The 25,426-nt window shown below is 32.9% G+C and overlaps 1 protein-coding gene across 12 annotated transcripts in view; it reads left to right on the top strand.

Annotated features, from left to right (window-relative positions):
- ZC3H14 (zinc finger CCCH-type containing 14) overlaps positions 1-25,426 on the top strand; it is a 45,369-nt gene that overhangs the window by 4,083 nt on the left and 15,860 nt on the right. For 6 of the 12 annotated variants that reach the window (XM_051977439.1, XM_051977443.1, XM_051977437.1 and 3 more), the window contains 7 exons: positions 4,917-5,031; positions 9,435-9,475; positions 9,712-9,907; positions 10,411-10,840; positions 11,792-11,952; positions 12,692-12,792; positions 15,872-16,027. In XM_051977439.1, the coding sequence (XP_051833399.1) occupies positions 4,917-5,031; positions 9,435-9,475; positions 9,712-9,907; positions 10,411-10,840; positions 11,792-11,952; positions 12,692-12,792; positions 15,872-16,027 (1,200 nt within the window). Of the gene's footprint in view, positions 1-4,916; positions 5,032-9,434; positions 9,476-9,711; positions 9,908-10,407; positions 10,841-11,791; positions 11,953-12,691; positions 12,793-15,871; positions 16,028-24,230; positions 24,879-25,426 lie in introns of those variants that run through there. The other 6 variants (XM_051977436.1, XM_051977438.1, XM_051977440.1 and 3 more) reach the window with 3 other exon arrangements.

The raw sequence follows: 25,426 nt of genomic DNA, 5'->3' as shown, positions 1-25,426 counted from the left end.
AGCAGATATAAATGGTAGAAAAGAATGCAAAAAGCTTTCAAGCTTATGAAAGCTTAGTCATTCGGCACATATTTTCTTGGGTACCTACTCTGAGCAAAGCATAGGATAAAACACCATATGAAGCCTTTTGTTGATACCCTCAACTGCTAATACCTTCCCTCCCAAAATACTTTGCATTTTATTTTGTATTTTCTTTGTGTTTTGTATAGTCTTCTGTAAAATACTTTTCTTTCTCATTAGAATGTAGAGTCTTTGATAATAGAGATTTTTTCATTCATTTATTTGTATTCCCAATATCTTGCATTGTACCTGGCACAAAGGAGGTGCTCAATAAATGCATATTAATTGATTGAAAGTTCATTGTCTCAGGCACCTTATTTTCTAAGAGATAAGATAAGATGTCCACAAATTTGTGTTATTAGATTGTTAGTGTTCTCTAAGAAGGATTTGTGCTGCTTTATTTGGTGAAGATGTAACTAATGTAAATTTAGTATTATCTTATATGTACCTTCAGCACATTGCTGGCTTGGAAAAATTTTTATTAGAGAATACTAAAACCCTTCCCCCCACGTGACCTTGAATATGATAAAGCAAAAACCATCAGTGATACATAATGATGCATTGTCATATCTATTTCAATCACTAAATTTAAGAATTTTTACATTATATAGTGTAGAAGTATACAAGGTGTAGACTTTTTTCCCTTTCTCTTTTTAAAATTTTTTTTCTTCTACAGTAGTCTTTATTTTTTTCCTGACTTACATCAGAAAAATTAGCATGACTGATTCAGTTGGTTGTAATTCAGGTGCATGAGAATCGGGTTTTTTGTGAATTCTTATTTCATGAAAGGATAGTTCTTCAGTTTTTTACACTTCTGTTTTTGTCTGCATTTTGAAAAATCATAGAAGAAACAATTAAGAAAATTATTTTTAGTATAGATAAGTTCCTTCCCTCTTCGTTACCCTTCCTCCCTCCCCTCTCCCCAAGCCCAGTAAACTTTATGAGGATATAGTCATAGGATCATAAATTCAGATTTGGATGAGGCCTTAGACATTTAGGGATCCTTCATTTTATACACGAGAAAACTGAATATCAGAGAAATTGAATGACTTTGCCCAAGGTTATACATTAATAAAATCAGAATTTGAACTGAGGTTTTTCTGTCTCAAAACAGTATGATTTTCATTGCACCTTGCTACCCATTTGGTAGTAGGTTATCTGGGTCAAATAGTATACAGGTTGTTTTGTAATTCACTGTTACAGTTACATATTGATTTCCAAAATGGTTGAACCAGTTCACAATTCCATTAGCATTGTATTAGGGTAACTTTTTAACCACAGTTACACCATTTTAAAATTTTGTCATTTTGGGGAGATTTGTTTTTGGTGATCTAAGTTTTGTTGCCTTTAATGTTTTCAATTATATTGCAATTATTTTGTATATTCTTCGGTGCTTTTTTCCCTTTAATTTGATTGCCATAAGTCTTTTTTTAATATATATTTGTTAATTCTCATTTGTCATGGACTATGGTACACTAAATTAACTATGCTCTCTCTAGTCATTGTGCTAATAGTTTTATGTTTAACTTTTTTCTCATTCCTGTAAAGCTGTTAAGAATTTTTTATACAGCTTGGATTTTGTTATTAACTTGCTGGGTTATATTTAAGTACTGGCATCACTGTATCAAAGCACATGAAAAGTTTAGTAACTTCTTTCACATGATTCCAGATGTTTTCCTTAATATTTGGATCAATTCATATCTCCTTGTGCTTTTTTACCCACATCCCTTCAACATTGAATTTTTCCATTTTTTTGACATCCTAGACAATTTGATGGGTATGAATTTGTATCAGAATTGTTTTAGTTTGCATTTTTAAATTTTTTAAAAATTTTAAACAGTTTTTCAGACAATAGTTTACTTTTCATCTTTTGAAAACTTCATATCCTTTGACCTCCTCTCCATTAGTGAGTTGCCCTTGCAGATGCCCATTTCTGTACATATTTCAGATGTCAAATTTCCTTAGATATCAGCTATTAGACTTTTGTCAGAGATGTTTGGAGTTATTTAATTTCTTTTATTCTTTGTCTGGTTAGAAATTCGAAAATTGTAGAAGTTTTTCATGGTGTAAATTACTTTTTATATCTCACTTTATCCATTTGGAATTTATTGTATTTAAAGGTGTAAGATGCTTGACAAAACCTGTTTTCTACCAAGCTATTTTTCTATTTTCCCAGCAATTCTTGTTGAACAAAGTCCTCTTTTAGTAATCTGGGATATTACAACATGCTTCATTATAAAGTCATTAGTTATGGGTTTAGAGAACTTGGGTTTGAATCTCACATCAATGCTTATTACTTGTATGACCTTGGACAAGTAACTTAATTGATCCTTTAAAAAATTTTTTTAAATATATGAAACATTATGATAGGCACCATAATCTCCCAAGGTTCCATGTAATTCTAAATCTTGAATTTTTTGATTTCTGTGGATTGTTATATGCATTTGCTCCTCAGTCTTGTCTATAATCTCTTCCACTAAGGTAGTAGTCTTAATTGCCTTTTGATATTCTTAAATTTTGGCTTTTCATTCAATTATTATGGAATCAAGTGGAAGGTATTAAAAGATACTAAAAGTTTAGTTTTAACTTTTGGTTTAATAAATCTCTTTGATAAATTAGCTTATTAAAACTGTCAAGTATTTGAATTATTCTGCATGGTATGATACTAAGCACTGGAGATACAAAGACAAAACAGTACATGCCCTCAAAAACTAATTCTTCTGGGATGATACACTGCATATATAGGAATATGTGATTTCTTCAGTTTAGAGAATACTCAGTTTGGAAGTTCTCTACAAATGAACATAATTGTCTTTGACTTTATAGATAAAGCCTAAGTTCGCTAAACTATTTGGACAACTGAAAGGATCGTAGATTTTTGTCAGTTGTATGTCATCTGTTACGCCATATTGTCTATATACAATGTGTACATAGATAAGTAAATAAAAATAATTTTGTATGAGAGACAGTATTAATCACCCTGAGGACTAAGAAAGGTTTTGAGTAGGTATCACTCTAACTGAACCATGAAGGTGGAGATGGGAAAATGGGACATGGGCAATATGTGCAGAGGAGAGATTGAGCAGTTTGTTTGGGGAATAAGAAGTAGTCCGATTTGGTTGGAATGTAGACTTGAATGAAAAGGAAGATATAAAAGCAAACTTGCAAAGTTGGTTGCAGCCAGATTGTGGAAGGCTTCAAAGATCCTTACTAAGGAATTTGTATTTCATGCTAGAGGCAGTAGAAAGCTACTGAAGATTTTTGAGCTGTTTGGGGAGTGGGAAGCAGGGAGATAAATTAGGAGGTTGTTATTATAATCTATTTCAGAGGTGATGAAGGCCTGAATTAATAGCCATGTCATGGGAGAGGAGGAAGTTTTGAATGATACTATGGCGCTAGAATAAATAAGACTTGGAGAATGAAAGAATAGGAGAAAAAAAGGATGGATTTAAGGTTGTGGACCTGAATAATTACAAGGGTGGTTCACCCTCAACAGAAATTGAGCAGTTTTTAAAAAGGTGGGTTTTAGGAGAAACCTGAATTTCATTTGAGTTTGTGGTACCCATAGGATATCCAGACGAAGGACTACAAGCAGGTGGCCAGTGAGGTGGGGGACTGGAGTTTAGGAGAGAGATTACAGCTAATTCTGTAAGATAGTGTAGTATAGTGAAAGTGTTTTGGATTTGGGGTCAGAGGAATGGTGTTTGAATCTCTGTTGTGCATTTAGTAACTATATGACTTTGGGCAATTATTAAGAGTTTATTAAGGGTTTATGATGTGCCAGTTATTGGGCTAACTACCAGGGATACAGTGACAAAAGTGAAGCCCATACCTTCAAGGAGCTTTCCCACAGTGCCAAAAGAGTCCATATCACAAAAAAAGATTCTCCTGCAGTAAACCTAGAAAAGAGTCAAGTTGTAGAGAGATTATACAGAGAAGTTTGGGATGGGAGAGGAGTCAATATGACCAGGCCTTCCATTTAGGAAAACTGTGTTCTGTGGAGTGGCAGAGGCTAAAGGCCAGGGAGAGCAAATAGTAGACTCAATGTTGAGTGGGGGTAATGGCTGAATGAGTGGTGAAAAAAGGGGATATATATATAAGAGATGTTTGACAATTGATTATCTGTGTAGGATGAGTTGAGAATAAGGAATTGAAAAATGACATCAGGACAGTGATGCTCTTGACAGTAATAGGTAAGTTTGGAAAAAAGGTAATTTTTGAGGAGAAAGATAATGAGTTGAACAGTTTGCTAGAGAACTTCCTCTTTTGTATCAGAGGGTCTAAGAACCTCTTAGCCTCAGTTTCCTCATCTGCAAAATGGGGATTATAGCCCCTACTTCAAATGGCATAAAAGTACTGATGTGTCACTTAGACTCTTCACTGCTGTCTCCCATTGTTACTACATGATTGATTCCTCTCCTTTGCCTGTCATCCATGTCCTCAAGGACATCTTTTGTACTATTTTTAGACACAGTTCACATGTTGGATTAAATATTTAACATTTACCATACTCTTAATAATATTTCTTGAGTTTAATAAGGATTATATTAATAATATTTTTTCTGGCATTTTATAGAACTGAGTCAGCTTTTTGGTTAGTTGATTGTATTCAGGATTTATAATAATAATTATATTTCATATCTACTAGACCAGTAATAGGAACATTTATGGGAGGAAGAGGAAAAAAAAAAAAAAACTTGTCCAGAATGATTTTGGTTAAAAAAAGTTATCATATACTCTCTCTAGGAGTACATGTTTTAATAATTAACTTAAAAATCTCAGGTATATGACTGGTTTTTTCCCAAGTTTTCTATTATAATGAGCTATTTTGTTTCTGTCACTTCTCCTTTGTTTAGATGAAGAACTTCCTGATTACATCATGGTAATGGTGGCTAATAAGAAAAGTCAAGAGCAAATGACTGAAGACCTTTCCCTTTTTCTAGGGAACAACACGGTTAGATTTACTGTATGGTATGTTTATATACGTCAATAATACACATTGTTTCAATGTCTGGGGTTTTTTTGTTTTTTAATCTATAAAGTACAAAGCATGGGGACATTTTCTCTAATGCAATGAGATTGTTAAAATTTTCCATTTTATAGCCTCCTTGTAGACATCATTTTTGTGTATCTCTGAAATACCTGACAAATATGATGGTGTTTTCATGCTACAAGATGCTATGAATCTTCTTCTTTTTTTTTTTTTTTTTCCATTTATAAGAGTAGTGCTTTTTAATCTTACTGGTAAGAAATGGGGAAGGTGAGAGAAAGATAAGAAAATCTAAAGTAATTTTCAAAAGCAATTTTAAAATTTAAAAAGCTGATTAAAAAGCACTACTCTTGCAAGTCTCATCAAAAGATATGTAGATTTATGGGAGTCAAGTCATCATCAATTTCCTAGGTTCAAGATCAAAAGATAGTACAAATCATAAGGATTCAAACAATAGTAATTTAGTGAGAATAAATGAAATTCTGTCTCATTGTAAATCCCTTTACTCCACTCAGATGTTACTATCTTTGGATATCCTGTAGTGTATGCTAGTTTTTGGATATAGATAATTTTGATTACTTGCTAGTAGCTTTTATATTTGTTGTTGCAGAGTCATTTTACTTGTGACCAACTTTCCATGACCACATTTGGGGTTTTCTCTGTAAAAATACTAGAATGATTTGCCTTTTCTTTCTCCAGCTCATTTTATAGATGAGGAAACTGAGGCAAACAAGGTTAAATGAGTTGTCCAGGATCACATGCCTAGTAATTGTTTGAGGCCAGATTTGCATTCCTAAAGATGTCTTCCTAATTCCAAAACCAGTGCTCTATCTGCTGTCTCAGCTGCTCAGAAGGTGGTGGTTGTTGAGTCAGTTTAATTACGTCCAATTCTCTTGTGATCCCATTTGGGGTTTTCTTGGCAGAGGTACTGGAGTGTTTTGCCATTTCCTTCTTAAGCTCATTTTACAGATGAGGAAACTGAGGCAGACAGGAGTAAGTGATTTGCCCAGGATTGCACATCTGAGAAGTTGTTTGAGGCCAGATTTGAATTCCCATCTTCCTGACTCCATATCTGATACTTTATCCATTGGGCCAATTAGCTGCACTTGTTTTTATATTCAGAAGTCTAGTAAATGTCTATTTAGCATCATGCCTATCTCATTTTTAATTTGTCTGTAAATTTGAGACCATCTAATATTTTGCTTTCATAATTAAGTAGTAAAGTCAGTTCAGATTGAAGGGGATAGGTGAAAAAGGTCAAGCTGAACATAATATAGATTTGCAACTTAATATACCATCATTTTTCCTATTCTTTATGAAAATGTTTGTCAAGTTTATAGTAAAAAATAATTTTTAAAAAGAGTGTAACATGAGTAGGTGGTAATGAAGTCAAGAGAGTTAGTGTCTAGGAATTTAGCAGTAAATTAAAGGAGAGTTATAAACTTGAAGGAATGGAAGAGTCATGAAAAGATTTTCTAATCATAAGGAAAATCTGAACATGTTTATGAGTATTCGAGAGGAATATAGATAAGGAAAGATTGAAGAAAGAAGAGATAGATAATCAATGAAACAGCTTTTGAAGGAGTTGCCTGAGAAAATCAGATCCCTTGATAAAAATGGCTTATTTTTTATTGGAACTAAGTAGGGAGATGAGGATTGAAAATATAGATAAGTTCTAGAATGTGAACTAGAAGAGGTGAAAAAGCTCATAAGATGACCTTTAGTTCATTAAAGTAGGAAGGGAGTTTATCTGCTATAAGTGGGAGGCAAGAACTGTGATGCAGTTTGTGGCTTGAGAAGAAGGTTTGAAAATGTCTTTGGGGAGAATGTGATGAATGTAAAATTTTTTTCCTAGTTGACAAGATTCTTTTTTCTAGTTTATTGATTTTGTTTGTGAAAAAAGTTTGGTTATGGTTCCTTTTGGGAGAGTATGATGGAAAGTTAAAGCTGAATAGAAATTCTCATGTGACACTAAGGATCTAGTGAAGTTTAGCTAAAATTAAAAACTTAGTGGAGCTAGTCAACATGGTTTGATAACTTACCTGGAGCTGAAGTACTTAGAAGGGCAGCAAAAGGTGACCTTAGGTAGAGGATTGGTAGTGCAGTCTGAAGAGCAAAAATACCAGGACTGATGAAGTGGTTAATAGATAAGTCAAGACTGGCAATGGAGTAACATGAAGCCTTATCTGACCAATGGAATGGGAAAATAGTAAAGGATAGAGTCATTAGAGGTTGTTTTGAGGATGAAGGATGAAGAAGATGCTTTAAGAGGGGTGAGACACTGAGTGAAGTAAATAGATGGTGATTAGAGAAAGGAATTTCACAGTTAAAAATTTTGTCATTCCAAGTTATAATTATTCTATGTGCTTAATTTGAAGTAACATGGAGGAAATACTTGTTTTGTTTAAAGGGTCATCAGATTGACTATTGAGGTAAGGATATGGTTAGGCATCGTAAATATACAGCTGTTAGAGATTTAGAAGTCATCTAGTCCAACCCTTAATTTTACAGCTGAGGAACCTGAGAGCCAGAGAGATTCGATGACATGCCCAGAGTCATATTGCAATTGATTGAGACAGAATCTGTATTCAGATCTTATTGATTCCAACCCCATTGTTCTAATCACTGTCAATTTGTTACTTAGGGGTTGGGATAGAGAAGACCATGCTGAGCCCTATACTGAACTCTTTAAGGAAGTAGTAAAAATAAGCCAGAGATGATAGAAACAAAAATAGGTCATCTAAATGGATAGAATTAACTTTATAGGAGAAGAGATTACTGTGTGATGATGGTACAGGAAAGGTCAGGAAGTGTGAGGGGTGTGCCAACAAATAACTCTTAGTGCAGGATGTGGGAGTGAGGGGGGCTTGTAGTACTTGAGAGTGTGGGAAGTGGTGAAATTTCCTCAGGGAAAATCCAGGTTCACTCAGTGTTATAGGATGGAATGGATTATGAGGCGAGTCATTTTAAACTGGAAGGGAATTTGTTGACAATAGATCAGACTTGAAGTCTTAATGGAAGGGAAAGTCAAAATTATAGGAATTGGGGTAGAGTAAGATTGATTAGGATTGAGGTGAGGATTCTGGGAGCGATGGGGAAATGGAGGTTTTTAATCAGATGGCAATTCTAAATTAAATGCATTAGAGAGGAGTATGAATTAGCTTGCCATAGGATAAGGAAGTGTGATATATGGAGAAATTTGAAGGCTAAATAGACCTCAAGGTTCTATTTAGAACATTAGTGTGAAGGAAACGTCTGTCCCCCTGGTTGTGTCCCCTAGGTGGAACTTCTTAAATGGATGGGGGAAAGAATGGGAGGATTCTGAGGTAAAATCTCAACAATTTCATATTTTAGTTTTTTCCCCTCTTCCCTTTAGTTAAGAGTGGGGAATGGGAGGGCCAGTAGTTAGGGTCATCAGGAGGTTCTTAAGGTGAAGATGGTTTTAGCCATTTCTTTTTCTGGAGTATCTGTAAATCTGCAGTAATTTTTTTTTTTTTTTTTTGCTGCTGTAAACTTTAAAACAATTATTAACATAATCAATTAAGTATACATGTAAAAAGAGAGAAGGTTTCATTCGAAGCTCTTGGTCTTTTGTAAGATGGAACCAAATGAATTAACAACCACCACAACAAAACCCAAGAAGCTAAGAATTAAAACTTTGTGAAGTTCCATTATCTTTGCTTCTTTTCCCTTTTTTTTCTTTTCCCTTTTCTCTTTCCTTTCTGGTAGTATCAGTTTTGAACAATATTCTCAGTAAAGGGGATTATTATATTTAATTTATCATATTTAACTTATCACTCTGTGCCCCTCAGAACTAAGACATATAGAAGATTGTAGAAGTGATTTTGAATATATAAAAATTTGCAGTAATTTAAGTCATATATATTGCTTCAGGGCTTGCATAATTCAATGTCTCTATTCCTTATGAAACAATAAAAAGAAAGTATTAATGGTAAAAAGATGCTCCTTTTTAAAAATTAAATTAAGTTTTTTTGTTTGTGATGAGAAGTCTCGGTATTGAAGTCAGCCAAGAAAAATCTTCTGAATTGCTGACTTTTTTTTTTGCTGAGGCAATTGGAGTTAAGTAATTTGCTTAGGGTCACACAGCTAGGAAGTGTTAAGTATCTGAGGCTGGATTTGAACTCAGGTCCTCCTGGCTTCAGGGTTGGTGCTCTATCCACTGTGCCATCTGACCTCTCAGTTTAATAGAGTTAGATGCAGAAAAGCCAGCTCTAAAAAAAATAATGTACAGGATGATAGTCAATTTTAATGCTGTTTATCCATTTGAAAAAAGTAATACTGTAATATCATACTTGTGGTGAAGAAGACAGTTGAATGAAATTACTTAGATTTAGTAAGATTTGATTTTTCTTTTGTCTTTTAGGCTTCATGGTGTATTAGATAAACTTCGCTCTGTAACTACTGGTAAGACTTAGTATAATGTAATTTTGGAATTTGCAAGATATTTTTCTTTACTAGCTTTTTTAAAAATAGCATTTGTGTTTTTTTTTTTTTGTTTTTTGTTTTTGAAAAGAAAAGAGTACTTTAAAAATAGTGGCTTAAATGACTATTCAAAAAATACTTCCATGAAATTAAATCACAATAAAATTTTCATTTAAAATATTTTAGATTTATCTTAAGACTTGCATTTTCTTTCACAGAACCTTCTAGTCTAAAATCTTCGGAGACCAATATCTTTGAAAGTAGTTTGCCTTCAAACAAGAGCAGTTTAGGTGGAGGAGATGAAAGAAGACATGAGGATACATTGCTACCTCTTGCTGTTTCTAGTACTCGATCTGAAAAAAATGATTCCAGAGTTTCTACAAGTTCACAAGATCACAGAACATCTACTATCAGGTAAGGCATCTTTTATCCATTACTTAACACACAATAGCTATTTAATATATACTAGCTGTGTGACTGGACAAATCACTGAACTTCTCTGAGCCTGAGTTTCCTCATTTGTAAAATGAGGATGTTGGACTTAATGACATCAAAGTTCCCTTCCAACTCTTTAGTCCAATCTTCTAAATATTGTATGAGTGAGTGTCAAGAAATTAGTTATCTTGAGTTTCAAAAAATATGGAGGCTTAGCCAGGAAAATAGTTGACTTGTAAAAATTATAAGCAACTTTTGTTAAGTGCAATAATATAAAATTAGGATGTTTTTAGGAGAATGTTATGTTTTGCCAGTATCTTAAGCCAAAGTAGAAAGAATAAAAAACTAATAAAGGACTTTTTGAGTAGAGTTTGAAAAAGTGATTACTAAAAATTTTGATTTCCCTTCTTTGTTTTCATAATCATTCTTTGGAAATGTTTTACATTCTCAACCATAGTTTAATCTGTTTTCTTTTTAAGTAGACAGCCTTATGATGATGGAACTGCAGCTCGATTGATGTCAACAGTGAAACCTCTTCGAGAGCTAGCCCCCTCTGAAGATGTAATTGATATTAAACCAGAACCAGATGATCTTATCGATGAAGATCTAAATTTTGTCCAGGAAAACACTCTCTTATCACGGAAAAAACCTATAGTGACAGTTACGTACAGTTCTACTCGTCCTTCTGTTGAAATCTACCGGCCTCCAGGAAGTCGAAATACAGATGGCAGTGCACATTTACACAGGTTGCATTTACAGCAGCAGAACAGTATTCAGACTGGCAAACAGCTAGACATACAGACCAGCAGGTCATTTGAAACAATACATCTGTGTGAATCGGAAGCATTTAGTGGCTTAGCAGAGACCTATAGGCCTATCGCCAAAGCAAACTCTGATAAAATAAGCAATGAGGTTTGTATAAAGGCATATAACTTATTGGTTTTTTAAATACTTGTGATGGATAGGGGGAATGGTGACAATTAGGATCTGAAATTATGTGGTCAGCCTAAGAATATGGAGTGAGTCTAATAAGATGAAATTTAATACAAATAAAAAGTCCTGTTTGTGGGCCCTCAAAATTAATTGTATATAAGTGATAGGGGGAATATATATTTAGATCATGAGAAAAAATATGGGGAAGGTTAGTAAACTACAAATGAAATAGAAAGTTACCATACTCTTAAGCAACATCAACAGATATTGCAGTGTCCAAAATGTGGGAGGTATTAAAGTCTGTCTTGTCATGCTAAATGTGGAATATTGTGTTTGGTTCTGAGCACTGCATTTTAAAAGGAGTGCTAACAAACTGGAAAGTATACAAAGAAAGGATAGTAAGGAATATCAAAATTACGTCATATGATTTAGTTGAATTGAGTGAGGATGCTTCACTTGGAGAAAAAGAAAATTGCATCACCTAAAAGCCTAATTGCAGTCTTTCAAAACAATTGATGCATTATGGTTTATAAGTGTTAGTTTAGTCTCATTAGAGAAGGCAGAATATGATTAAAGAATGGAGGAGAAAGGCAAATTTAGTTCAGTATAAGGAGGTGCTTTCTAACAAAAGGGGATGCTTTGAGAAAGATTTGTTCTTAGAAATTTTTAGGTAGTAGTTTAAAGATTCCTTTTTAGGAATATTGTGGAATGGGCTACTTTTTTAGGTGTAGATTGAACTTGATGTCCTCTAAACTTTCTTACAACTCTGCAGTTCAATTAGGATTTAACATTTTTAATTTTCTTTGTCACCAAATATACCATGATACTATTAATCTAATTGATTTTTAAGTTTTTGCTTAAATATATCTTTTAAATAAAAATTTTCCATTATCTGAATAGAGAAGTACTCCTAAGTATTTTTGGTTACAGGAAGAAAACTTTCGAAAGAGAAAGTTACCTGTGGTAAGTTCAGTTGTTAAAGTAAAAAAGTACAATAATGATGGAGAAGAGGAAGAGGAAGAGGAAGAATATGGATTACGTATAGGAAGTGTGTCCAGCAGTGTGTCTGTGCCAGCAAAACCTGAAAGAAGGTATGTGAATGACAACTCAAAATATATAATTTGCTCATTTGGTAAACATGTACTGTTCATTTAAAATCTTATTCTAGCTTATCACTTAATATGTACTTGTTGATAGATTAGGAGAGCTGCATACTTGGCAGGTCCTTCAAGCTGGACAGATTTCAAATATTGATTCAAAAATAGTATGTTGTATCTATTATCTTGGACAAGCCTAGCTAAATTGGGGAAACAACTCATTGGTCTGAGAAGATAAAATTTTTAGGAATAGCAATTCTGGGTTTTTTTTGAGTAATATTTTTTTTCCCAATTCTACAATTTTTTTTAACATTGTTTTTTAAAAATTGGATTTCAAGACATAGCAGTTTTTGAAGATCATCTAAGTTTTAAGTTGTTAATTTTGATCTATGTTGGAGGACACTGCTCATGCCAACTTCAACTACTAATATATGTTAATATAGATGAAAGACATAACACTAATATAAACAAAAGAGTGTGAATAGCTAAGTAGGGGTGAGATATTTGTTTATAGTTCAAGTAATTAAGGTGAATATCTGTTCTCATTTTGGCAAGATGTTGGGTTTAAATATTAGGTGCTAAATTGGCACTGAGTATATCGTCATAAAGTTAAAATTCATTCAAAATGCAAGATAAAACTATAGTAAAGGAAGAGCTACCTTAAAGATAGGTAACTTCAGAGAATTCTTTTTCTGAGAACAAATATCTATTAAAAGTGAATTTCTTTTTTTAGACCTTCACTCCCACCATCCAAACAAGCTAATAAGAATCTAATATTGAAAGCTATATCAGAAGCTCAGGAATCTGTTACAAAAACAACCAACTATTCTACAGGTAATTTAGCTTTTTGCTCTTTTTATATTGAAGTATAAACTTGGAGCTTGAGAGAATGTTCTTAATAACTGATATATATTAAAAATAAGACTAAGTTGTGCTAAAAACAGCTTGTGTGGAGATTAGAGCCTTTTGTCATATCAAGAACAAGAAATGAGGTGAGAAAGAGGAGTATTTTTAAGAGGATCCTTTGATACATTAAGATGTGAAGATTCAAGGGAAGATTATTTCAAATAGATGAAAACAAGACCATTGTTTAAATTTTAAAGAATTTTAATTAAGAGAAGATTTTAGCTGGGAGAAATTAAAGTAATTTAGCTTCAGTTTTTGTTGGTCCAAATTGCTAATGTATGAACAAGTTTTCCTTTCTTACCTCTTTTCTCACTTTTTTCATTAATATATATTTAAAAAAAGACAGAGAACTGGATTTTATATATATATGTGTGTGTATATATATATATATTTTCCCCCCTCTACAATTGAAATTTGATGATGATAGTACCATATTTATGAGAAAAATATAAGTCCTTATGAAAAGTAATATTTTTTTCTTTTATAGGGTTATTGGGTTGTTGTTTAATATTCTTACTGAGTCTTACTGACTTCCCATCAGCTATAGTTTTACAGTGATCTAAAAACACAAGGCAGATGACATTCTATACTATGATGTCATTGCATTCTCTGCCATCTAGTCTCCATAACCAATGTTTCAAAATTCCAATTACTATTTTGTTGTTGACAGTTAGAATTTGGGGGTTAACTCTTTTCATGAATGCTTTGCTTTGGCCTTCTGCTTCCCCTCCTTTTCTCTCTCTCTGCTGTCTTTGGAAATGAATGAATAAAGCATTTATTATGCCCTTACTATGTGCAAAGTAATTGTGCTAAGTGCAGGGGATACAAATAGAAAAGTCAGTCATTGCTCTCAAGGAGCTCACATTCTATTGGGGGAGTCAACACATGGAAAGTTTCAGCTCCAAGTAAGATGGAAAGGTCCTCTGTCTTTAGGGTGCAGCGGCAAAGAGATGGTAATGCCTCTTCTTTAATGTCATTTCTACTAATAAAATCATAAATCAACTTCTGATGTTGAAACACTTTACAGTGCCAAGGATTTGGGTGACAAGAATTTTCTTTTCTGGGTCTTTAATAGGTGTGGCTATAGCACCTGCAGGAGCTTGCCATGTTCCATCTCTACAGGGTTCATTTCCCAGGATGATAGATGTGGGAACTACTCTTCCAAAGACTTGGAACCCAAGTCCTGGGTTTTTTTCTCAGGCTTTTAGAGTAGATGGTGATCAAAGTAGTGGAGGTGGTTTGACTTGCTTAGGCCATGCTGCCTTCTCTCTCCCTCAGTATATCTTGCTGCTTTGGCCAGGCTGGCTTGCTTGTCCTAGAAGTGACAGTTGGTTGGCAGTTGGAGAGATTGGCTGTGCCCTTCTCTACAGGCGCCTTTTTCTTGGAGAATAATTGTGAGGGCTGAACTGAAAGCAGGTATGCTGGTTTGGGGTACACTGCTATTATTGGAGCTTTCAGGTTCAGGATCCTGGCTGTCTCCATCAAGGTTTGAAGGGAGATGATGATCAGTTAGTGAAGAAGCATTTTATTAAGCACCTGCTTTGTACCAGGCACTGCTCAGCACTGCAGGTAGAGAGAATGAAAAACAACTCTCTTCTTTTGGGGATCTCATGGTCTGTTAGGAGAGACAACATGTAAATAATTGTGTACAAACAAGATATATACAGTATAAATTGGGGATAATCAACAAGAGGGCAGATGCTAGTATTGAGGGAAGATTGTGAAAGGCTTTTTATAGAAGGTAGGATTTTAGCTGAGATTTGTAGGAAGCCAGGGAAACTAAGAATTAGAGAAGATGAAGGAAAAAATTTCAGCAATGGGAGGTTAGTCATTAAAAACACTTAAGAATCAGGAGATAGTCTGAGGAATAGCAATGAGGCCAGTGTCACTGGAGTTTAGAGTATGTGGAAGTAGGTAAGGTGAAAAAAATAAGAAAGGTAATGCAGGTTATGAAGAGCTTAGAATGGCAACAAGAAAATTTTGTTTGATCCTAGAGTTGATGGAGAACCATTGTAGTTTATTGAATTGGGAGTGAGGGGAGTCATGATCAAACACTTTAGCAAGGTTGCTTTTAGCATATGATTGGAGGATGTTCAGTGGGAGAGACTTTTGGGAAAGAGACCAACAATGATGAGCTATTGCAATATGCAGGTGAAAGATGCTGAGGGTTTCATAAGAGTGATAATAGTGTCAGAGGAAGTGGGTATGCAATAAGACTTACCAACAGATTGAATATGAGGAGAGAGTTTAATGGGCAATAATTCCTAGGTTGTGAGCTTGGAGGATGGTGATATATATTGCAAAAAGATGGTAAAGATAGTAGTTTGACTTTCTTAGCCTATACTACGTCCTATTTCTTTTTCAAGATGTCTTGCTGCTTCAGCTAAGCTTAAGAGAGTTAATTACTATCTATAACTTTTGTTTAAAATAAAAATCTCTTTCCCCCCTGCCCCCCCTACAAAATTAACCCTGAATATTCAGTTTAACATTCTGGAGCCAAGTGGCTTGGATTGCCTGTGTTCCTTCTGCATGAGATTGGACTAAAGATGAAAATAACTGGAACTTGAAAGTGGGTTGACCTGATTTACATTCATTCTTCCTTTCCATTTCATCATCAGTACTCATACATTGAAGAATCATAGATAATTTAATGTTTAACATCTTGAACATCTATTAGAAATTACTTGTATATAAACTCATCTTTAAAGAAAGAACTTTGACATTTTTCCTAACCCCAGATCCTTGAGTTAGGATGTGAAGTCCTCATGATAGCATGAGAATTAGTCAATAAGTGTAGGTGTGTAGATATTTAGAATAGGAATAATGGTTCCCTTCTCCATCCTATCAGAGAGGTAGTAAGAATAATAAAGCAGTGTTAGTAAGCTGCTTTGGCCTTTGTAAATCATTATATAACTTTAAAGTGATATTACTACTAGATATGATGACATTTAACATTGAGGTTTGATATGCAATAATACCATTTATATATTTCTCTCTTATGTGAAAGTCCCACAGAAACAGACGGTTCCAGTTGCTCCCCGAACTCGTACTGCTCAGGAAGAATCTCTAATAGAAGTGGTCCAGGGGCAAAGCAGGCTCCCCAGATTAAGTCCCCCAGTTCAACTAGAGGAAGCAAAAGAACAGAGTTTAGAAAGAATTCAAGGTAATGGTAAAATGATGCTCAGTTTTTTTTATTGCACATTTCCACAAATAAAATTACATTTGCTGTACTGTCAGAAAAATTATTAACCCAATCATAAATTTAAAAACTTGAAAGGAACCTTTGAAGAGATAGTCTTTAAATAAATGTTTATTGATGACACAGTATAGTCTACAGTTTCTTGCCTCAAGAAACATCTAATGTGTGTGAAAAATATTCTTTCCCTATATTTTTAATAACAATAGCTAGCATTTATACAGCGCTTTGAGGTTTGTAAAGTGCTTTACCAATAATACCCCTACTTTTATCCTCACCATAATCCTGAAAGGTAGGTACTGTTATTACCCCCATTTTCCAGAGAAAGAAACTGAGACAGAGATTAAATGACTAAATTAAATCTAGAATCACACAGCTAGTAAGTGTCACACAGCCAGATTTTAACTTCCTGAATCCAGCGCTTAATAATATTCTTATCATTACTTAAATTTTTCTAAGGAAGAAGATTGCATTCCTTTTTTCCCTTTCTATTAATGTCCCCACTGTTCTGGGTTTAAAACATTTAGGCATTTTAAATTGCTGTCTTTGATTTTCCCATTCATATGTAATTAATAACAGTCTCCTCCGATATTCTTTTTTCAGTGTGTCTCAGATTAATTCCTTCATCTCCATTATCATTGCTCCCTACACTTTCACCTCTAGTGCAGACCCTAATCACTGTACTATCTTTGGTTTTCTTGTCTACAAATTTTCTATTTGCTTTAAATATTCCCTGAAATTATTAACTATGGTGATCATTTTAATCATGTTACTTTCCTACTCATAAATCACAGTGACTCCCAAGATTAGCACCTGTACCAAATATAAATTCCTTTGCTTACTTTTCAAAGCCCTCTATGATTTGATCTTACCCTAACCTACCATCTTATTTCAAATTATTTCTTTATTGAATCTTCCACCCTAATTTAGTCTTTTTGCTATACTGGATCCCCAACACTCAAGTATTCATTCCTACCTCTTCTGTTGCTCATGTAATTCAGTACCTCCCTCTTCCCCCTACTTTAAGATCCTTCTTTGCCATATGGAGTGTTCTTTTTTAATCATTTCTGCACATTGAATGCACAGCTCAAGTCTTATTTACTTTGTTGAAGCTTCCTTTGCAGTTCTGCCCCACATTAAATTGTATTTTTTCCTAATTCTTTGTACTTTCTCTATGCACGTCAACTGTTACCATTTATGTATGTCAGATTTTATCAATATAGTAAGCTCCTGTTAAAGAATTTGTACCACTATGGATTGGCATACCTCATAATTTAGAGCCTTATAAAGTTGTCTAAGTCATTGAGAGTTAAATAAGTGACTTGCTTGGTGTTGCATAGCCAATATGTGTCAGAGGCGAGACTTTAATTCTAGTCTCCCTGACTCTCAGGCTACCTCTTTTTTCCTATTCATTATGCCATTCTACTTCTCCTTATCTAGTAAGACAGGACTAAGATAGGACTTTGTTAATTATAGTTTGCATCCAGTACTGTCTAGGATAGTTAGACATAGGTGTGTTCAGCACAGTGCTAATACAACAAATATTTTAGTTCTTACTCTGTACTTGCACCCTGGTAAGGATTGTAGATACTATTTAAAAAAAAAAAAAAAAGAAAGAAAGAAAGATTGACTTAGTCTTTAGTTGGTACTTACTCTGTTTCAGTGTTTACTGACTGATGATTAGAAATTTTTTTCTCATTGTCTAAGGTATATATGTCTCTTTGGTTAATCTCTGTGTGGGTGTATGTCTCTCTCTTGCTTTTTTAAAAATGAATAATTGGTAAGATGGTCCTAGTGTCTCTGTAGAAATTATTCTCTTCTGTAAAATTTAGCAGATATTTTATTGGGGGCAATACTTTTATTACCAACCTAAGAGGACTATAAGAAAAGACCTTTGGAAACTGTAAAATGCTAGGTACAAATAAGAGCTATTATTATCTCTAATGATTAATGATTAAGGTACTTGGTATAGGAGGCTCTGAAAAAGAAAACTTTCTCTACAGATTTTCACCTGCTCTGCAATTTTTGTAGTCTCTAAGAAGTTAAATGACTTGCCCTGAGATCATGCAGCAAATATTTGTCAGAGGTGGCCCTAGAACCCAGTCTACCTGACTTCATAGCTAACTTTTTACTATGCCATGCCATCTCTCATCAGTAATATTAACAAGCATAACAAATTTCACTAGAGATAAAACATCTCCTTACACTTTTGTCTGCATACTAATTGATTTTCTTTTCTTTTCTTTCTTTCTTTCTTTTTTTTTTTCCCCTGAGGCAATTGGGGTTAAGTGACTTGCCCAGGGTCACACAGGTAGGAAGTGTTAAGTGTTTGAGACCAGATTTGAACTCAGGTCCTCTTGACTTCAGGGCTAGTACTCTATCTACTGTGCCACCTAGCTTCCCCTTGATTCTATTTTCTAAACCTATTTAATCATTTGTTTTACAAAGCATTTCATAATTTTTCATGTTTTCTCTTAAGTTGCAGAGCCTATATTTGGACTCTACAGTACAAATTTTCAACAAGAAGGAATAAAGTTGGGAGATCACATTTTTAATACAATTACCTTCTCAATCTTAGCATTTTACCATACTCATACTTGGAATATTGTATGGTTAAAAAATGCTTTCTTATTGCTTTCATATTCCCCTCTCCCCCATTCCACTTAATTATTTGAATCATTAAAGAAGTGGCTTGTCCAATTCCTGGTGACCACTAAACCTGTAATTATGGTTTTAATCTGCCTTTCAAGTTAGATTGAAAGTTGTTTTTGCTTTTGAAATGGGATTTGTAACTGTGAGAATTCAATTAAAGTCTCTTTTAAAGTTTTAATTCAATGCCTCATTTTAACATGGAGATGATCCTAGACTCTTGAAGACAAGTTCTGGGCAAGTCCTAGTAGCTGAAAAGACTTCTAATGTAGTTAAAGTTATCCAAGGACCATGTTAGTTCATGTGTTATTACAAGACTGCCCAGCAGATGATTTTTTTTTTTTTTTTTTTTTTTTTTTGTGGGAGAGGGTAACAGACACCTCATGGAGGCTATGTTAAGATCAGTAAAGAAAGAAATGGCAAAGGAAAATGTTATTACTCTTCCAAAGTCAAGAGTGGACATAGTTTTTATGAACAATATTAGAAGGAAAATCCAGAAAAGATTTTAGAAATTGTTTGTAAGTGCCCTCTAGTGGAGGCACATAGTAGCATTAGTCTTTGATTTCCTTTTTTCTTTATAAATAAACTTATTTATAATTCTGACTCATTTCTCTTGCTCTCTGGAATTTAAGAATTGCAGGCTTATTTCCAAATATATTGGGGGTTAACTTACATAGAGTTAAATACTTTCAGCTCTTTTTTTTTTATTTTTTTATTTTTACCAATTATGTGAGCAGGCATTTATTTGGTTCTAAGTATGAATGTAATAGATTATCATGACTTTCATTGCTATTATGTCTGTAGTCAATATGATCTGTGACAAACATTTGCAGATTCAAAAATGCATAGACATATTACAATTGAATTTGTTTCTTAGGATGCTGTAAAATTTCACAAGCTTATTTTTTGCTGTTTTTTGTCCCTCCCTTTTCTGTCCCAGTACTGTATATGCATTTAATATTTCTGTGCCAAAATATGTATTAAAGTCTTAAAACTTGAATAAAATGAAATTTAAAATGCAGAATTTCAGGAGATGACAAAAATAAATAGATCACTTTAGTGATGTTTTGTTAAAGTTAAATATTTAACAATCAATTCCAGTAACATAATTATAACTGGATAGAGTCCAATTTTTTTTTAAACTAATCATCTTCTGGAATTATTAACATTACTCCCTATCACTCGCTTTTAGTAAGCTGAAGCCTTTGTTTCTACCATCAAGGTTTCTTTTTGCCAATATAGTCTATTTTTCCATGTCCTAAAAGGTTTGCCATCTAGTTCCTTTAGTTTAGGAATCTATTAAATTAATTAATTCTTACATAATTCAGTTATCTTAGTTGGTCCTGTAAGGTGTTTTTGAGTCCTTTGAATCCTTCTTTAATTCTTCTCCAAATCCACTATTCTTCCTACAGATGATTTAACCTGGGAAACAATGGTAGCCTAAAATAAATGTGTACTGCATCTCTAGAAACTTTGTAGTTCCATTAGGTAATAAATATTTTGATCTTTTGTATTTTTAAAAGGGATATCAGAAGTGAATAGCATAACAAGATGTCAGGGTGACTACTGGGTTTGGTTTCCTAGGCTGTGTTTTATGGTGCTAGGATAACCCCTGGACAAGGAACAGACCAGAATTATCTAGAAGAATATATTTTGCTAGGCACTTCTTCTGACCTGATCAAGATCACACTTAATTTAATTTTTATTTTAGGTGGAGGGAGAAGAAAGTTGAAAATTGCCCCAAACCAAATATTACAAAGAGTGTAAAAAGAAAGAAGTGGCATAGTGGAGGTGCTACCTGGTAGTTGTTAGTTGAAAATACAAACCACAGTGGTTGCTATGACAATAACTAATACTTAAACTAACATACAGGAGATAAGTGATGAATTTTAACAAAAGGTACACATCACATTGCAGCTATTCAAAGTTATTGGAGCCAGTCTTACAACTGAAATATGTCAATTAAAAGTTTATGTTTTCAGAAGTAGTATCTGATAGAAAATCAACAAGAGGAGAAAATCCTATCAATGTGGTTCTTTCTCCCTCTCTGTTTCCTTCCTTTAACATTTTTTCTTCCTCTCTTTTTCAAAATGTGTCAAACATCAATAAATAAGAATGTTACAATCCTCTTTCTATTCTTTGCTTATGGTATGTGAAACATAATCGAGCAAAATATATACACATAGTGGTCATGTCTGAATATTTCTGTCTCCTCTTGTTCTAGAATCCATTAGTTCTTTGTTAGGAGTTGAAAAGCATGCTTCATCATTCTTCTGGAGATGTTATTGATCTAAGTCTTAAAAAATTAACTTTACATTATTGTATAAATTATATTCCTTGTTCTACTCAGTTCGTTTTATATCATATTATACAGGTTTCAATCTCTTTAAATCATTTCTTATGATGTAATGATGTTCGATAACATTCATAAACTATAGTTTGTTTAGCCATTCTCCAATTCTTAGGCACTCACTTTGCTTCCATTTCTTTGCTACCACAAAAAGTACTGCTGTAAATATTTTTGTCCGTATGTATCTTTTTCCTTTGTCTTTAATCTCTGGGGTATAAACTCAGTAGTGGTATTGGTGGGTCATGTGCATTGTTTAATGATTTTGGAGACAGAATTTGAAGTCACTTTTCAGAATAGTTAAAACAGTTTTGAGTATAGTGAAATCTCAACTTTTAAGAAGCCAATTTTAAGAAATCCATTTAAAAGATTATATGGGGAGAAATGCTCAAAGAATGTAATTTCTTAGTAGGAGAACAAGTATAAGAAACTTGGTAGGGACACTACTAGGATTGCCTTAAGAATCCTATTCAAAAGAAACAATTATCCATCTTTATGAAAATATTCAACTAGCAATTTTATTCATGATGGGAAAAACTGGCAACAATCCATGCATCCAATGATTTGGAAAGGACTGAATAAATTGTGTTTATAGTAAAATGATTTTGTATCATATGTAATTGCAAATTTATTTTATTTATTTATTTAAATAACGTTTTATTGATAGAACTCATGCCAGGGTAATTTTTTACAACATTATCCCTTGCATTCACTTATGTTCCGATTTTTCCCCTCCCTCCCTTCAACCCCTTCCCCAGATGGCAAGCAATCCTTTACATGTTGAATAGGTTACAGTATATCCTGGATACAATATACGTGTGCAGAACCGAACTGTAATTGTAAATTTAAGTAATACAAAGAAATATGTAAACATGTAAGTGAAGAAAAATAAAACAATAATAAATACACTGATTACAACTGTGTACAAATTAATAACAAAATTTAAAATTCAGATTAGGAAGAAGATAAAAGCAAATAGGACATTTTTATCATTTTGTTAATATATACATTTGAAAACAAATTATAATATTTAATTTATAATTTATGTAAATATGTTTTCTTTGATGGTTATTAAGTTTAGAATAAAAACCAAAAAATAACAGATGATGTATATGATAATTTTGTTTGTAATTATGAAAAGTTATAATGAGAAAAAAAGTAAATATAAAAAATACAGAAGTGATTGTATTCTAATAAGGGTTTATGACAAATAATTATAATATAGATGTTTTAAATATAAAATAGATATACTGAAATTTGAAGTGGCAGAGGTGGTCTTCACCAACTAAGAGAATCAGAGAAGACTTTATAAAGGAGGTGATCTTTGTTTTGGATTTTTAAGGATGGATAAGCACCTAGTTGGTAAAGAGGGCATTCCAGGCATTAGGAAATGTTTTTAAAAAAAACAGTGGAGACTGAAAATCATAAAATGTGTTCGAAAAAGAGAAATTCAGTTTGGTTGGAATTTAAAATACAGGGAGTTTAAGATGCAAACGTGTGTATGTATGTTAGACAGTGCTCTTTGCTCCCTTCTGTTCTCTTTAAAAATTATAGAATTAATTAGAAATGGAAAGGACCTTCAAGATATTTGATCCAGAAGGGGAAACTTTTCATCATTAGAAAGCCAGAGATTGGCAGCTAAGTAACAGATGAGTTTGTGTTTTAAATTTTATCAAAATAATATTCTGTCTTGCATTTCTGTAATTATGTAAAAATGACTTCCAGAGTCCTAAAAGTATTTAGGTTTGAGGTTTTTCATGCATTACCAAATTCCTGATTTTACAGGTAGGGAAAACTGATATATCCAGAGTTACATAACTTCTATAAAATTACATAGCTAGGTAGTGACAGAGCCTTGATTATCATTCCATTGTTATAAAAATCATGATACCATCAACTTTTGCTGAAAACAGTTAATGCCAATTGTAGTCCAAATCTTATCATTTATTTTAAAAGTTGGATAGGCCACAGATGAAATTTCCTGAAATTGAAATAATAATTGCTATAGTGTCAGTGTAATGTGCTGACATTCCTCTTTTTGTGTGGCTTAAATTGGCTCTGTAGGCTGACACTAAGCAATGATATATGGTTAAAATATCTATAATCTTTGTCTATATGTGTATGCCTATCTATACATGTAACCAGCTTACCTAAAATGGAGTGCTTTCTGTTTGTATATGTTAACTTGGATAGAGTAGATAATTTCTAAAGTCTTTTCCAATTCTAAATCTTATACTATCTTTATGTTTTTAAATTATTTTAGAGATACTAATATAACATGCTTATTCAAATTTCATAGAATTTAGAATTGAAACCGTTATTTCTTCATTCCAGATATATTAACTAGAATTTCTTTTGTGTATAAGAAAAAATAATAAAAAGTTGCAAAAACAAAAACCCTCTAATGGATAGCCACCATAAATGATATGTATTTTGTGTTTACTATTTAATCATAACATTATTATTCATGGATTTGAAAAGTTTACTCTCTGTAAAATGACACTCTATGATCATGTAATGTTTGCATGTCTTTTTTAGATGTACAAATTGGATAGTCTGAACATTTTAACTTTTTATATATTAAAAAAAAACAAACAAATTGGATGGTCTGAACATTTTAACTTTTTTATATATATAAATATAATAATAAATATAATATATATGAAATGTATATTTATAAAAAAATAAAATAAAAAAACATTTTATATATAAAAAAAGTTAAAATGTTCAGACCATCCAATTTGTACATCTAAAAAAGACATTATTTTATGGATTTGGCTATAAAATGAGTTGGTACTGTCCAATTCCTGTATCATAAATCTTGAAGAGGGGATGATAGCTCAAAATCTATTGTTTATTTTTTGTTTTGTTTTTTAAAAAGACAGACTTTAGAAATAATCCAAAATCAGAGATTTGCCATTGATAAATATTTAAATTATGTTTTATCTTCTGATGAGTACATTACTAAATGTTATTTAAGCGTAGTTAATTTTTGATTTAGGTCCTTAGTACTTCTGACACATGATGTAAATAATAGAAAATTCCTGATGTGTCACATTGTTTGTTTTCAGCCAATCACAAGCCAGGATGTATTTTTGCATGTAATAATGGGGTTTATTGTTTAAAGAGGAGCTATAAAGTAGCACTCATGAGAAACAGGGGACTAAGTTTCAGGGCTTATTCATTGAGGTGTAGGGAAAATTAGCGTGGGTTGTTATACAGCATTTTCAAAGCTACTTTAACTTAGGACTCTGGAAATGTGTAACACTATCTTAATTGTAGGTTTTAAAATGTAGTACAGACTTAATTTAGTGCCTCTTGAGGTAAAAAGCTTTCATCTCTGCTTTTACCTTTTGATGAAACCATCTAAAGTAATAGGCTGTTGAAAGAAAAGTCACCTAACAGTAAAGGAGATAGAAAAACCTATGAAAATGTCATCAAGGTACTTGTCACCATCTTCACCAATCTTCTTCTCACCTGGGCCAATTGAGTTGGGAACTGTAACAAGTTCCTCTTGTTCGCTGGATGAGCTAGATAGTATTTTACACCTATTGAGGAAAATATCCAATGATATTAATGAAATTAAAGGCATGAAGGCAGCAGTTTTAACAGTGGAAGCAAATCTTTTTGACCTAAATGTTAGAGTATCACAGAATGAAGCTAAAATTTCATCTTTGGAGGTTAAAATGAATGAATTTTCAACATCATCATCTGAATGCAACAGGCAATTTGAAGATCTTCAAGAGAAACTACAAGATTTTGAAACACAGTCAAGGACTACTGACATAAAAATAATTGGCTTCCTTAGAAACATTGAAAAAGGTAAACTCTTTTGAATGCATCATTCAGATATCCATCTTCTTAATACAGAAGATATCCATCTTCTCAAACTCGGCGTGGCTATGACAGCACTTCATTCAGACCTTTTGTTTTCTCATGTGTTTCTAGTGAACAAATGTGAATTCTTCATGATTTAAAAGGAACTGGGATTTTTATTCCAGCTCTTTTGAATATATGTGTGTGATCTTGAGTGAGGTCTTAATCCTGTTATTTGTAAAAAATGAATTTGGATGAGGTTGATCCGTTAGGATCCTGCCAGTTTTTGAATCCTGTTAAATGAAACAGAAGCTTAGAATTCTTAGAATTCCAAAATTTCTATAGGTTCTCATCTTAAAATCTTAAGCTCTAAGAAGGATAGGGAAAATATTGCTTAGACATTTGAAACACCTTTAAAGTAAATATGTCATCTTCTGTATATTTATCTGAATGCACTTGACATCTAAAAGTTATCTATTGCAGTTATTTCATTTTATCAAAAATGTTTTAGTATCTGAATATATTTGGAATGAAAGCTTCCATGATCTTTTTTT

This window comes from Antechinus flavipes, chromosome 2 (genome assembly GCF_016432865.1).
Source record: "Antechinus flavipes isolate AdamAnt ecotype Samford, QLD, Australia chromosome 2, AdamAnt_v2, whole genome shotgun sequence".
NCBI classification, from domain to species: Eukaryota; Metazoa; Chordata; class Mammalia; order Dasyuromorphia; family Dasyuridae; genus Antechinus; species Antechinus flavipes.
Note: the sequence above shows the minus strand (reverse complement) of the source record. Positions and strands in the feature narration are given on the sequence as shown.